This window comes from Saimiri boliviensis, chromosome 2 (assembly GCF_048565385.1).
Source record: "Saimiri boliviensis isolate mSaiBol1 chromosome 2, mSaiBol1.pri, whole genome shotgun sequence".
NCBI classification, from domain to species: domain Eukaryota; kingdom Metazoa; phylum Chordata; class Mammalia; order Primates; family Cebidae; genus Saimiri; species Saimiri boliviensis.
In genome coordinates, this window is record NC_133450.1 from 86,412,090 (window position 1) to 86,428,583 (window position 16,494).

The 16,494-nt window shown below is 38.5% G+C and overlaps 1 protein-coding gene across 2 annotated transcripts in view; it reads left to right on the top strand.

The window, feature by feature from the left end:
* MINDY2 (MINDY lysine 48 deubiquitinase 2) overlaps positions 1-9,299 on the top strand; it is a 102,235-nt gene extending 92,936 nt beyond the window's left edge. The window contains exons 8-9 of one of the 2 annotated variants that reach the window (XM_010339609.2): positions 1,207-1,401; positions 2,736-9,299. In XM_010339609.2, the coding sequence (XP_010337911.1) occupies positions 1,207-1,401; positions 2,736-2,861 (321 nt within the window). In that variant the 3' untranslated portion in view covers positions 2,862-9,299. Of the gene's footprint in view, positions 1-1,206; positions 1,402-2,732 lie in introns of both variants that reach the window. The other variant, XM_003928980.3, reaches the window with a different exon arrangement.
* The last annotated feature ends 7,195 nt before the right edge of the window (positions 9,300-16,494 follow it).

Below are 16,494 nucleotides of genomic sequence, written 5' to 3' on the forward strand. Positions count from 1 at the left end.
GGTTCGAGCGATTCTTCTGCCTCAGCCTCCCAAATAGGGAGGGGACCCCAGGCGCGTGCCACCATACCCGGCTAATTTTTTTGTATTTTTAGTAGAGACAGGGTTTCACCACGTTGACCAGAATGGTATTGGTCTCTTGACCTTGTGATCCACCCGCCTCGGCCTCCCAGAGTGCTGGGATTACAGGCGTGAGCCACGGTGCCTGGCCCAAAACGTCTTTATTTTATTATTTTGTTTTGTTTTTCTTTTTCTTTTTTTTTCTTGAGACAGTGTTTTGCTCTTATTGCCCAGGCTGGAGTACAGTGGTGCAGTCTCGTCTCACAGCAACCTCCACCTCCTGGGTTCAAGCTATTCTCCTGCCTCAGCCTCCTGAATAGCTGGGATTACAGGCATGCACCACCACGTCTGGCTAATTTTGTCTTTTTAGTAGAGATGGGGTTTCTCCATATTGGTCAGGCTGATTGATCTCGAACTACCAACCTCAGGTGATCCATCTGCCTCGGCCTCCCAAAGTGCTGGGATTACAGGCATGAGCCACCATGTCCGGCCGCCTTTTTTTGTTTTTATTTTATTCTTTTTTTTTTTTTTTTTTTGAGACGGACTTTCACTCTTGTTACCCAGGCTCGAGTGCAATGGCACGATCTCGGCTCACCGCAACCTCCGCCTCCTGAGTTCAGGCAATTCTCCTGCCTCAGCCTCCTGGGTAGCTGGGATTACAGGCACGCGCCACCATGCCCAGCTAATTTTTTGTATTTTTAGTAGAGACGGGGTTTCACCATGTTGACCGGGATGGTCTCGATCTCTTGACCTTGTGATCCACCCTCCTCGGCCTCCCAAAGTGCTGGGATTACAGGCTTGAGCCACCGCGCCCGACTATTTTATTCATTTTTATAGACAGGGTCTGTCTCTGTCACCCATGCTGGAGTGCAGTGAAGAGATCATAACTCACTGTAGCCTAAAACTCCTGGGCTGAAGTGAATCTCCTGCCTCAGCCTTCCAAGTAGCTAGGACTGCAGGTGCACACCACCATACCTGGCTGATTTTTAAACTTTTTTTTGTAGAGACAGAGTCTTGCTATATTGCCCAGGCCTGGTATATATTTTTAAAGCTACTCTTACAGCTTTATAGATAAAACATTTATATTTGCAGTCACTCGTTCTTCGATAAAATCTCATAGCTAATGATGATTATATTTTAATTTGTTAGGATTATCTTATGGCATTATCTCTACAACAAGAACAGCAGAGCCAAGAGATCAATTGGGAACAAATCCCAGAAGGAATCAGTGATTTGGAACTAGCAAAGAAACTTCAAGAGGAAGAGGACAGACGGGCTTCTCAATACTATCAGGAACAGGAACAAGCAGCAGCATCTGCTGCTGCTGCTTCTACACAGGCTCAGGTAAAAACTAGTGTTCTGAGTCTTAAATGTGACGATCATGGCTGGATGCGGTAACTTACACCTGTAATCCCAGCACTTTGGGAGGCCTAGGTGGGTGGACTGCTTGAGACTGGGAGTTTGAGACCAGCCTGGCCAACATGGCAAAACTCCGTGTCTACTAAAAATACAAAAATTAGCTGGGAATGGTGGGGCACACCTGTAATCCCAGCTACTCAGGAGACTGAGGCAGGAGAATCAGTTAAACCTGGGAGGGAGAGGGTGCAGTGAACTGAGATTGTGCCACTGCATCCCATCCTAAGTGGCAGAGCAAGACTCGAATGTCTCAAAAAATAAATGTAAAGATCACTTTAGCAATAAATTTCTGCTTGACATAAAAAAAAATTTTTAATTAGGTATTAATCCTTCAGTTTTATTAGGATTTTAGAACTCATGGGTTTTATGACATTGTCCTAAGTTAATATGTCATTGAGTAAAATTTTTTCTCCTGAGGTTCTGATTTTCAAGTTTATTTTTAAAATTCATAATAGCCACAAAGAAAATAAGCCAATTTGGACAAAGTCCTTTCTATCAACTAGAGGGCAGAATGAGGTACGACTGGAAAAAAAATACAGACTTTGGAGCCAGGTAAATGTGGATTTGCATTTCCTGCTCCTGTCTTTCCTTCCTAGTTACAACCTCTTAGATGACATCCTCTACCTCTGTTAGCTTCCGAGAAAAAAAAAAATCTGTTTATTATGGTATTTAATGAGGTTTTGAAGAACTATCAAAAGGTATCACTTTTTTTTAACATTTTCTAAAGTTTTAACAAATATATCTTAAATGTATGACTTTAGGCAGTATAATCACATTTTATTTACTGTATGAAATTTAGACTTCAGGAGGTCAAGACAGGTGGATCATGAGGTCAGGAGTTGGAGACCAGCCTGGCCAACATAGTGAAACCCCGTCTCTACTAAAATACAAAAAACAATCCGGGTGTGGTCGCAGGTGCCTGTAATCCCAGGTACCCATGAGGCAGGAGAATCAGTTGAACCCAGGAGGTAGAGGTTGCAGTGAACCGAGATCGCACCATTGCACTCCAGTCCGGGCAGCAGTGTGAGACTCCTTCTCAAAAAAAAGAAAAGAAAAATTTCATTTATTTAGAATAATGAATATATTAATTATATCCAGAATGGTAGAGGCAGTTGCTCAGATACCATGCAATATAACAAATCTGTATATCAATAGCTTCTTTTATCATCAGTGATTCCTTTCACTGTTTTTCTTTCTAGATATCCATAAGTAAGTCCCTTAGAATAGTTGGAGTAATTTCCTGTGTACTTTTCTTAAAGCAGGGCCAGCCAACACAAGCCTCGCCATCAAGTGGAAGACAGTCTGGGAGTAGTGAACGTAAAAGGAAGGAACCACGAGAAAAAGATAAAGAAAAAGAAAAGGAAAAAAATAGCTGTGTTATTTTGTAACAAGTGTTGGCTTCTGTTGGAACCACCCTATATTTCTTGATAAACAAAACCACAGGAGGAAAGGAAGAAAATCGATCAATACCGTCTGTGCCTGATTTCCCAAAGGATTTTGTTCATGTTTTTTCAGGGGAAAGTTGTTACTTAGTTACAATCAGACTTTTTCAAGTCACACAATACACTCTTTATGAGCTGGAGTTTCATGTTACAAGTTGGAAATGCTGTGTGTTGTCATTCATAAAAAATACTGCACTTGTAGCCAGATAAGCAAATCACAGCAAATTTTGTGTCATAGTGACATTCATAACTCATCAGTTAGTAAGCTATTATATCTTCTGTTCTAACAATGAATGGAGGTAATTGATTTAGTCTGATTCCTTCCTGAAATCTAAATATTAGCACAATAGTTTCTGAAACTTTACACTGTTAAATTATGATCTAATCCATGAGAAACCACGGGCTTAATGTAGGGATTCAAAAAAGCAAAAACAAATAAAATAATAGGAATAAATAACCCTTAATTGTATATTGGACTAGTTCAGCCCTTGAACAGCTTTACCTTTATTTAGGAATGTACATTTTAGATATTATCTTGAGAACTGAAAATGGAGCTTAGATTTAATTTAGGTAGCGAAAATAAAGATTTGTATTTCTTTTCCAGTAGCAAAAAGTTACATAACACTAATACTTATAACCTATCAAAATCAGTATAAATGACTTTGTAGTGTTGTAAAATTTTGAGGAATTTTGGAGTCTTTATCATTGGTAACCTGGACCACAGTTACTATTTATTGACAATGTGATTAAGTGAGGGCATGGAGGAAAGCACAGTGGATGCTAGGCCTTGTAAATATGGGGATGTAGAAAGCAGTTCAGTGTCTACCTTTTTCTAGAATTACCTTGAACCTTAAATTTTAAGTCACGTTCATTGGTAGAAAATTAAGTATACTTATTAAAATCAATGATAAAGCACATTTCTGAAAGGAAGTTAGAGATAATCTCTGTGTCTTGTGAAACGACATTAATAAAAATCTGAGAGGGCCAGGCACAGTGGCTCCCAGCACTTTGGGGGGCTGAGATGGGTGGATCATCTGAAGCCAGGAGTTTGAGATCAGCCTGGCCAACATGGTGAAACCCTGTCTCTCCTAAAAATGCAAAAATTAGCCAGGCCTGGTGGGATGTGCTTGTAATCCCAACTCCTTGGGATGCTGAGGCAGGAGAATCGCTTGAATCTAGGAGTTGGAGGTTGCAGTGAGCTGAGATCACACCACTGCCCTCCAGCCTGGGTGACCGAGCAAGACTTCATCTTAAAAGAAAAAAAAAAATCTGATAGTAGCTAAGAATTTTGGAGAAATTTATGTAAAAGCAATCAGAGTTTTTAACTTATGGGAACCAAATAAAACTATAACCTCTTAGAGTGTTTATAGAACTCAGAAATAATATTTATTTAACTTTATTATGAGGCAATGCATATTTTCCTGTATTTCTAGATAATAGTTTGGAAAACTATCCTTAATAGTCCGTTTTATATGCCTTATATTTAAAAGTTTGTTTTAGTCATTTTTGAAAGACTATTGCTGCTGCAGATAGTTGTATTCTTTACATTCTAAGCTTCAGTAAATTTCTTTATTTAAGAGCATCATAATCTGACCTGAGCATCCACTTGGAGAATGTTTTTTTGTGTGTGTGGTCTAGCGTGACAAGAGACCACAAAAATTTGTGGTCTAGATTTTTTCAACTATGTCATTAACTTTATGATCCAAGAGCAGTTATAGGACAAATCTATATGTAAAAATAAAGTCTTATTTATGGAAGGAATTATTCTAAGGGAAAAATCCAGGGTCAAGCTGTATCTTTTATGTCCTCTATATTGCATGTCTATTCTGTTACACAATTTGTTATTTCTTCAAATATCCTGTGGTAGCATGATAAATCATCAAAGAACCTGTTTGGGATATAAAACTTTGATAGAAAATATTTGATGAGTATCTTGATAATAACCTGGAATATGTATACATTAGTAAAATAACCAGATATACTACAGAACTCTCTGTTGACTCAAACAGGTTGACCTCAGTCCAAGTTTACTCTTGATATCACTCTATTGGCTGAAGGAGGAAACTCGAACTTCAGGGTTTGTTTTTCCCAGGATAGATAGTAGTGATACTGCATTGTATTTTAATAAGAAAAACAAACAAGTAAACCTTGAGAAATTTTAAAAAGCATAATTGAGGCATATTTTTTCATAGTTATATACTTATCTATTTATTGCCCATGGAAAATATATGTGTAGAAGTATTTCTTCTGTTATTTGTTACTATCTTCTTAATTTGTTCCAAAGATAATACTGCCATACTGCATTCCCTCTGGAAGGAAACAAAACAAAACTCACTCAAAACCAGCAGTGCTGCTATCAGATAAGTAGATGTCATGTATACTTACAAGGAAAAACTAAAAAATTTAATTTGTTAATTCAGCCTTTTTCTATGTAATACTTCCAAGTCAGACTCTTACATTCCTGGAATTTAGTTGGATATAGCAAGAATAATAATGATAAAATGTTTGCTTTGATTACTGTTGGAGGCAGAATGAAATGTTCAGTTGTATTAAAACAAAGTTTTCAGAGATACTTAATTCATGTCCTTGAAGATTGTAAAGAATTTAGATCATGCCTATAATCCCAGCACTTAGGGAGGCTGAGGCAGGTATAACACCTAAAATCAGGAGTTTGAGACCAGCCTAGGCAACCTGTCTCTACTAGCAAACCTAGCGAAACCCTGTCTCTACTAAAAATAGAAAAATTAGCCAAGGGTAGTGGCAGATACCTGTCATCCCAGCTACTTGGAAGGCTGGGGCAGGAGAATCACTTGAAACCAGGAGGCAGAGTTTGCAGTGAGCTGAGATCATGCCACTGCATGCCAGCCTGGGCAACAGAGCAAGCAAGACTCCATCTGAAAAAAAAAGAAAAAAAAATAATTTAGAATGATTTGGTCTTTATTTTCTTAAATTTTGCCCAAGGTAACATGTTATATATCCAGGCATTTCATTGCTGGTTTGGGTATATAGGATTTTGATAATAGTATATTAAAGTCTTTCCTTCCCAGTATTTTGTAATACTTGAAAATAATTACATGTACAGTGCTAACAAAAGTTAGAACTTAAACATTTTTGTTTTATTTATAGGCTAGATTAGGGACACATTTGCATCAACCAGATCATCATTAGATTTGAAAAAGAGGCAGATGAATGAAGAAATGCGGTCATTGCACTTTCCTTTTACTTTCAGAGTCTAAGTCTATTCCTTAAGGTTAGTAACCAGTCTTTATTAAAAATGCAAAATTTTTCTTCATGTCTAAATTCATTGCATCCACAATGCTGTGATTTATAGTACATGATCAGTACTTAAAAGTACTTACTGTATGTGTGTGTGTTTCTGAACAAGTTTTCATGACCTCTGTTAGATTCTCAAAAGAATTCAAAACTTTCCTTCACATTTAAGAATCGCCATTTTAAGAATACATGTGTATATATACACATTAAGCAGTATGAGGCAGCTAAAATTGGCATTGGTTTTACACTGGTTCAGTGTGCTTAGGCAAAGTAACGTCTTCCATGTTTCAAGGTCAGTTTCAGACTTGAATGAAGCATAGATTTAAATTTAGGATTAGGCTTTGGAATTTGTCTTGTTTTTATTGTCTCACATTTCTAATTTTGACTACTTATCCCATGTTATGTTTCAAATTTATTTTTCATGTTTCAAGTTCCTTTTCATACTTCTTGATCTTGGCTTAACTAAGCAAGTTAATATCAGAGGCTAGTTGACTGAACCCAAGATAAACCATTTAGTACTTGCAGAAAACCTTCTTAGCATTTTTTTTCTTTTTTCCTTTTCCCATCCCACTTGTCAGCAGAAAGCATTTTTTTTTTCAATGAATCAGTCAGTTCACTAAGAGACAGATCATGAGAGGAAAGAGAACTAGAAGGCCGATAAATATTTAAGAAAACAGTTGTTCATATATTAATGTTGTCATGTAAACCACGTATCTAATACTTTGCTGGAGAAAAATCCAGGCAAGAATTTCCAGAACTGTCCTCAAATAAGTCATTTATTTAAGTTTAAAGGAAAAAGCAAATTGATTACATTTGATTAACTTTTCCTGTTCCATGCACTAGTTATTTTAAAATATAATAAAAAGCTTGTGGGCATTAACTATCACACAGTACTTATGTATAAACTTATAATAGTAAAGTAACTTATGTTTGATAAAATAAGATGGAGGCATTACAGATAGTCTACAATTTGTGTTTTAAGGAATTGGACATGAAGAAGTCTAGATCATTTTGTGTCTAAAAACCTGACTTCCTATTTTGCCTTGGGCAAACTTTCTGTGCCTCAATGTACTCTTTAAATATGTGAAGGATGCTCTTTTTGGTTAAGTGCTTTGCACACCTGAATACAGGGCATAGTATAAGCACAAAGTATGACTTAAGTTATCACAAATATTACACATCCTGTGTTCTTGAATGTGCACACTTTTTTCTCAACAAAATGTATCTTAAATCAGTTTTTTTCTTACTGTTGTCAAAATTTGTAGAATTATCTTTTCTTTGAGTATGGCATCATCTCTTCCCAAATGCATTTTACAGTTGCTTTTGTGTTCTATAGACTAGAGTCAAAATCAAGAGTATTTTGGGAGTATCAGAAGCATTTAAAAATCTATTTTTTCTAGTATCTTTCACAAATCTAAATATTTAGATTCTCTTTGCCTTTTTCTCCGCAGAATAAAGTACAATAGTATCAAATTACTAATACAGTATATAAACTTTGTTTGCATTGGTTGAATTCGTTTGTATCTCTCAAATACTAATTTTAGGGCTATATAAATTGTGTTTTTAGTGTAAAATGTTGTTTGACAATGTGATGTTAAATACCTTTTAGAAAGTAACTGAAAATGGTAAAGGAACTCATCAGAATCTTAGAGTTCTTAGATTCTCTGATAATGTATTATCTTTTGTTAATGATGTCCAACACTTCTAAAACTGTTGAGAATGGGGCCGGGCACGGTGACTCAAGCCTGTAATCCCAGCACTTTGGGAGGCTGAGGCGGGTGGATCACAAGGTCAAGAGATCGAGACCATCCTTGTCAACATGGTGAAACCCCGTCTCTACTAAAAATACAAAAAATTAGCTGGGCATGGTGGCACGTGCCTGTAATCCCAGCTACTCAGGAGGCTGAGGCAGGAGAATTGCCTGAACCCAGGAGGCGGAGGTTGCGGTGAGCCAAGATCATGCCATTGCACTCCAGCCTGGGTAACAAGAGCGAAACTCCGTCTCCAAAAAAAAAAAAAAAAAAAAAAACTGTTGAGAAAACATAAAGAATTAAGGTTACTTTTCTCAGGTGACACTTTAAATATTAAAATCAGAGGCTTCCTGAACAAAACATATTGCAAAATAGAGATAATGGCATGGGAGAGGCCAAATGCAGGACTCTGGTAAATTTAACTTATTTTGAATATCTATCTAAATTTTAGTTTATGCATGTTCTTACTTAATCCTGGTGTTTCTGCTGTTAGAAATTAGAGTTTAATAAATTGTGATATGCATACATATTTTTTACATGAAGGATTCTAGTTTCTAACTTTACTTTTCTGATCTCAAGAAAATTAAATTTGAAAAACAGGGTAAAATTCTTCAACTATTGCCTCAAGTTCATTTTTGTCCTGTTGTCCTGAGAAAGGAGATTTAGACTTGTCTGCCTAATACAGGTATTTTTTAGGCCATGATACTATTCCAGAGAAAGTGTTGAGATAACCATGGCAGAAATATAAAACCTAAGCTTTGAACACCAGTAGACTTCTTATTCTGCCATTAAGTCTCTCTACTTTATCTGGTATTCTAAGAATTTATTCAAACCACTTAATAATTTGTCACCATTAACTTTAATATCCACTTTTAATCTGCACTGTAATATCCTGCTTTGAGAAGGAAGAATGCCTCATAAATTAGGGATGCACAAAATAAAATGTTTTGGAAGGTAATCCTGGCTCCTTTGGCTCTCATAATTATTTTATAGCTGTAAATAAAAAGTCAAGAACCTGGCCAGCTGTGGTGGCTCATGCCTGTAATCCCAGCACTTTGGGATGTTGAGGTGGGTGGATCACCTGAAGTCAGGAGGTTGAGACCAGCCTGGCCAACATGCTGAAACCCTGTCTCTACTAAAACTACAAAAAAGAAAAAAAAAAAAATTAGCCAGCTATGGTGGCGTATGCCTGTAATCCCAACTACTGGGGAGGTTGAGGCACGTGAATTGCTTGAACCCAGAGGGCAGAAGTTGCAGTGAGCCAAGATTGCCCCACTGTACTCCAGCCTGAACAACAGAGTGAAACACTGTCTCAAAAAAAAAAAAAAAAAAAAAAAAAAAAAAAAAAAAAGTCAAGAAACTGAAATTCCCATTTTAAGTTCTCAAATCAGTGACCTGTCAAAATAGGCCTTGTAACTGAAATACCTTACAAAGCAATTCTAACTAATGCAATGTGTTTTTAAAAAATTTTTAACAAATCTTACATTGTAAAATAAACATAATTGCAATATATTTTAAGACTAACATTGGTATTTAATCCTTGAAGACCTGTCTTGTATGTCTCTCAATTTTGTCAGAATTTTTATTGTTTTTCACATATTATGTGAAATAAGCATTTTTTTTTTCAGGGTATATAGGGTATCTTTGTTTTACAGATTTTTAAAGATGAGGTTTTGAAAAGCCCTCAGAGGTTTTTGTTATCTTGCTTAATAAATGTCAACTTGTTACAGATTCACACATTGTAAGTAGGACAACATAACAGGAGATTGCTGTATGACTGCTGCACAGCAGTCAGCAAAATGGATCATGTTTGCCTGTGAAACTTCAGAGGTACCCTGAAAGTCATTTCCTAAAGCTAGTGCATCTGAATCTTTTTCCTTGAATTGTGCAGAACAATTGGATTGAGGCACATCTTTTGAGGAGTAACAAGTGGAAAATTATCTTGAAATGTAGCAAGGAAGAGAAACAAGTTTTCTTTCTCTACTTTATTGTTGGACTAATTGGGTCAATTTGCTGTGACATATCAAAGATCTTTTTGTGCCAGGCCAAGATTGGCTACTGAGTTGTCAAAGCATTTAAATATATAAATCGTATATGAGTGCCTATTTTTTTCTCCTTCTTTCATTTTCTAAATACTCTTTTTACTTTTGAAATAATTCATCTGTTTTACTTTATGACCAGCTTTAATTTCAATTAAGGAATAATAGCAACCCTAGAGATTCACAGTAAAGAGTATTGAAATACATTTTTTTTTTTTCAATAAAGATACCTAAAACCATCTCCCCAGCTTAGGGTTGAGCTGAATTTCTGTGAAATGAATTTATTGTTTTAAATACTAATTATTCTAAAACAACTTAATTCTTAAAAACAATGTGTTCAGTTTCAAAAGTTTCACTTTGGGAGGATAGTCCCAAAAAGGCATACATAGATGGGAAAGTATAAAATATTTCTGACAGAATTATTCAGTATTCTTCAAAATTTACTTCCATGTTTGTTATTGTATCACAAAGATAGTGTCATTGTTGGATTAAAATGTTGGCTGTTTTTGTTAATATACTTAAAACTGTAACCAGTGAATAACACCTGTAGTATTTTTTATTATAGATTATATTTTATTTCAATAAACTTTGATATTTAGACCAAAGTCTTTTTGCTCCATATATTTATGTCATTAAGCTACAAAGCTAAGATGACCGGGGAGACGGGGAATTGACATACTGATTCACATTTACCTAGGATTAACTCCGAATACTTGGATCAAAGAGAGAATTTCCCCACCTCTTGGAAGTAAATGAAGAGTTAATTCTAAACCATATAATAGCAAACTCCCTGACCTAGTGATAGATTTGTTATACCTGGCATGTCATTCCTCTTGGAGGACCAAGAGCTGAGACGGGATCCTTTTTCTTTATATCAAGCCAAACCTAACGTAAAGGTTTTGTTCGACAATTTTATATCCAAACTAGATAACATCTGACGTTTCTCTGTGATGCTTTCTTGGACTCCCCAGCCCTCTAAGCAGAATTAACCATTCCTCATACTATTTTGGTGACCTCATAGCATATAAAGTAGGCTAAGACCCTTTTAAAGACAGGCATCATGTCTTCTTGATCTTGATCTTCTTCGTACATTACATGATTACTGGCACGGAACTCAAATGTCTATGTACAGGAATTTCTAAAGATATCTATATTATGTAGTTATTGCTTACTTGTCCTTGAAATAAGATGATTTTAAAAGACAGTGTAAACAGTGAAGAAATCAAATATGTAAGAAGATCCTTACATAACTCCCCCCCACCACCACCACCCCGAGACGGAGTTTTGCTCTTGTTACCCAGGCTGGAGTGCAATGGCGCGATCTCGGCTCACTAAACCTCCGCCTCCTGGGTTCAGGCAATTCTCCTGCCTCAACCTCCTGAGTAGCTGGGATTACAGGCACGCACCACCATGCCCAGCTAATTTTTGTATTTTTAGTAGAGACGGGGTTTCACCATGTTGACCAGGATGGTCTCGATCTCTTGACCTTGTGATCCACCCGCCTCAGCCTCCCAAAGTGCTGGGATTACAGGCTTGAGCCACCGCACCCGGCCCCTTATATAACTTTTAGAGATTTTTTTTTTAATGCAGTATGTGAAACAAATTTCACAGGATGAGATTAACAGCAGATTAGACATTGCAGAAAAGGCTAAATTTGAAAGCATAAAGATTATATGAATAAAAAAATAAACATAAGTTTAACTACCTGTGAGACAACATGAAGTTAGAAAATAATATGTAAATATTTGGCTGGGTGCAGTGGCTGACATCTGTAATCCCAGCATTTTGGAAAGCTTAGGCGGGATGAACACTTGAGCTCAGGAGTTCGAGGCCAGCCTGGCCAACATGGCAAAACCCCATCTCTACTACAAATACAAAAATTAGCCAGGTGTGGTGGTGCATGCCTGTAATCTCAGCAACTCAGAAGGCTGAGGCAGGAGAATCACTTGAACCTGGGAGGCAGAAGTTGCAGTGAGCCAAGATTATGCCACTGTACTCCAGCCTGGGAATCTGTCGCACACACACAAAAGATATGCAAATATACCAGAGACCGTGGTCAGACCCCTAATCCCAGCACTTTGGGAGGCCAAGGTGGGGAATTGCTCAATTTGTCTGTATCCTTACTGATTTTCTGTGTACTTGTTTTTGTTTTGTTTTGTTTTGTTTTTTTGAGATGGAGTTTCGCTCTTGTTACCCAGGCTGGAGTGCAATGGCGCGATCTCTGCTCACCGCAACCTCCGCCTCCTGGGTTCAGGCAATTCTCCTGCCTCAGCCTCCTGAGTAGCTCGGATTACAGGCATGTGCCACCATGCCCAGCTACTTTTTTGTATTTTTAGTAGAGACGGGGTTTCACCATATTGACCAGGATGGTCTCGATCTCTTGACCTCGTGGTCCACCCGCCTCAGCCTCCCAAAGTGCTGGGATTACAGGCTTGAGCCACCGCGCCCGGCCTTCTGTGTACTTGTTCTATCAGCCAGACATGGTGGCGAGTGCCTGTGATCCCAGCCACTCAGGAGGCTGATAGAACAAGTACACAGAAAATTAGTAAGGATACAGACAAATTGAGCAATTAATTTCACTTACGACATTCACAGAACTCTCCACTCAGTAACAGCAGAATACACATTCCTTTCAAGTGCATTTGGAACACTTGCCAAAATAGAAATGTCATGGGCTATGAAACAAATCTCAGTAAATTTAAAAGGACTGAAATCAAGCATAGCATGTTATCTGACCAAAATTGAATTACATTAGAAACCAAAATGGAAAGATACCTGAAAAATACCAAAAGATTGAAAATTAATTCACTTTAAAATAACCTATAAGTCAAAGAAGAATTCTCAAGGAAGATTACAAAATATTTTGAACTGAATGAAAATGAAAACCACAGCATTAAAATGTATGGAACAAAGCTAAAGTAATACAGGGATATTTGAATATTAGGGTAACATCGTTTTGTGTTTTGTTTGTTTGTTTGTTTGTTTTAAATGATATCTTGATCCAGTTGTCAGGCCCTGGGTAAGAGGTCAGTGAGTTCTCCTTTTTTTTTTTTTTTGAGACAAAATCCCTCTCCGTTTCCCAGGCTGGAGTGTGCAGTGGTATGATCTCAGCTCACTGGAAACTGCAGCTCCCGGGTTCAAGTGATTCTCTTGCCTCAGCCACCCGAGTAGCTGGGATTACAGGTGTGCACCACCATGTCCCACTAATTTTTTTGTTTTGTTAGTAGAGACAGGGTTTTGCCATGTTGGCCAGGCTGGTCTTGAACTCCTCACCTCAGGTGGTCCACCCGCTTTGGCCTCCCAAAGTGCTGGGATTACAGGCCTCACAGTGACTCACTCACCGTGCCCTGAGAGTTCTCCCTTTTTGAGCAGTGAATTAAGTCCACACCCCAAGCACCTACCTTGTTGAGCCCCCACAATCTGGATCACTACACACCCACCCTTGTCATCCTGGGGCTACCTCACCATTGGAGATGACTTTGCTCCCTGCATAGGAGACAGCATTACCTCAGGCACTGAGACCACTGCCCAGAGAGATGCCCATGGTCTGCCTAAGGTACTGACAAATTCAACACAGGACATTTATTGCTTTTCCTCTTTTGACATTAGGGTTCTGTGACATTTTCTGAGCTTATTGTTTCCCTAGCCCATAATCCTGGCATACTCCCCGCTGTCTGCCAAAATTACACCCCTACACTCCCATGTCTAATGGGAAGTCTTGCAGAGGCTACTACTACCCATGTGTTTTAGTCTGTTCAGCCTGCTGTGGCTTATAAACAATGACAATATATTTCTTGTTCTGGAGCTGGGAGTCCAAGAACAAGGTGCCAGCAGATTCAGGGACTTGTGAGGGCCTCTTATGAGGCTGGCTGTCTACTAGCTGTGAACTCATTTGGTAGAAGGGGCAAGGGAGCTCCCTGGAGAGTCTTTTAAAAGGAAACTCATCCCATTCATAAGAGCTCTGTCTTCCTGACCTAGTCATCTACCAAAGACCTCACCTCATAATATCACATCCTGGGGGTTCTGATTTTTTTCTTTTTTTGAGACAAGGTCTTGCTCTGTCACCCAGGCTGGGTGGAATGCAGTGGCATGATCATAGCTCACTGCATCCTCTGCCTCCTGGGTTCAAGTGATTCTCCCACCTCAGCCTCCCAAGTAGCTGAGACCACAGGTGTATGCCACCATGCCTGACTAATTTTTTGTATTTTTTTGTAGAGATGTGGTTTCCCCATGTTCCCTAGGCTGGTCTCAAACTCCTGAGCTCAAGTGATCTGCCTACCTCAGCCCCTGAAAGTGCCAGGATTACAGGCGGAAGCCACCGCCTCCGATCTGGTATGGTATGCCTGTGCCCCCAACGAAATCTCATCTTGAATTGTAACTCCCAACATTCCCATGTTTTGTGGGAGGGACCCAGTGGGAGGTAATTGAATTATGGAGGCGGATCTTTCTCATGCTATTCTCATGATAGTGAGTGTGTCTCAGGAGATCTGATGGTGGAATTTCTCGCACAAGCTTTCTTCTCGTTTGCCGCTTCCACCATGATTGTGAGATGTCCTCAGCCACATGGAACTGTAAGTCCAATAAACCTTTTTCTTTTGTAAATTGCCCAGTGTCGGGTATGTCTGAGTGTGAAAAAGGACTAATACAGGATTCCTCTAGAATTTCAACACATGAATTAAGTGAGGACACAAACAAACTAAACATAAATGGATATTATTGCTTTTTCTGGGAGACAACTGCCTTCTATCAGTTCACCCCGAAACTCCCTGGGGAGAAGAACTCTGACTCCTCACAACCATTACCTCCAACTCCCCACCAAAACTTGCCACCTGACTTCCCATCCTGTATCTCCAACACAACCACCCCATTTATCCCTTTCCCTTGGGTACAAAGGAAGGAAAAAGTAATACCAATCCTATACCAACTCAGAAAAAGGCAAAGAAGGAAACGTTTCTTAATTACATGTATGAGGTCAGTATTAACCTCATAAATATTACAAAAAAAGAGAACTACAGATGAATATTCCTCATAAAAATAGATGCAAACAACTTCAGGAACCACCACAACAAAATAAACGAATAAGTACTCTGGTCCTGATTTCAATTCCTGATTTCAAGTCTTACTACATAACAATAGCAATAAAGACAGTGTGATATTGGCATAAAGATAGATATATAGATCAATGGAATAGAATTGAGAGTCCAAAAATAAAATCATGTATCCAAGGTTAACAGATAGTTGACAGGAGTTCCAAGACCATTAATTGTGGGACAGGATATCCTTTGTAACAATGATGCTGGGAGAACCGAGTGTTCAAAAGTAAAACTATGAAGTTTGACCCTTAACAACCATATACAAAAAGTATCACAATGAATGATGCACCTAAACATAAGAGCTAAGACTATAAAACTCTTAGGAAAAAACAGTGGTAAATCCTCTTGACATATGATTTAGCAATGGATTCTTAGAAATGACACCAAGGCAGTGGTAGCTCATGCCTGTATTCTCAGCACTTTGGGAGGCTGAAGCACGTGGATCATCCAAGGTCAAGAGTTCGAGACCAGCCTGACCAACATGGTGAAACCTCATCTCTACTAAAAATATAAAAATTAGCCAGGCGTGGTGGCGGGCCTGTAATCCCAGCTATTCGGGAGGATGAGACATGAGACTTCCTTGAACCCAGGAGGCAGAAGTTGCAGTGAACTGAGATTGTGCCGCTGCACTCCAGCCTGGGCAACAGAGCAAGACTCCATCTAAAAAAAAAACAAACAAAGAAAAGACACCAAAAGTGTGAGCAACAAAAAGAAAAATGATTCTAATTCATTAAAATTTAAAACTTTGCCAGGTGCAGTGGCTCATGCCTGTAATCCCAGCACTTTGGAAGGCTGTGGCAAGAGGATTACTTGAGTTCAGGAGTTCGACCAGCCTGGCCAACATGGTGTAACCCCATCTCTACTAAAAATACAAAAATCAGCCAGGTGTAGTGGTATACACTTCTAATTCCAGCTACTCGGGAGGCTGAGGCACAAGAATCACTTGAACCTGGGAGGTGGAGGTTGCAGTGAGCCAAGATTGCACCATTGTACTTCAGCTGGGCAAGACTTTGTCTCAAAAAACAAACCAAAAAAACTTTTGTGCTTCAAAGGATACCATAAGAGTGAAATAACAACCCACAGAATGGGAGTATTTGCAAATCATACATCTGATAAGGGACTTGTACCTAGAATATATAAAGAATTCTCACAACTTAATAACAAAAAGGCAAATAACCTAATTTTAAAATCAGCCAAGTTGATCTGAATAGTCATTTATCCAAGGAAAATATACAAATTGATAAGCACAAGAAAAATGCTTATCAGGGAAACGCAAATCAAAATCACAATGAAGCACCCCTCCACACCCACTAAAGAGCTAGAATCAAAAAGTCAGATAACTGGGGCACAGTGGCTCACACCTGTAATCTCAGCACTTTGGGAGGCAAGACAGGAGGATCACTTGAGCCCAGATTGAGATCAG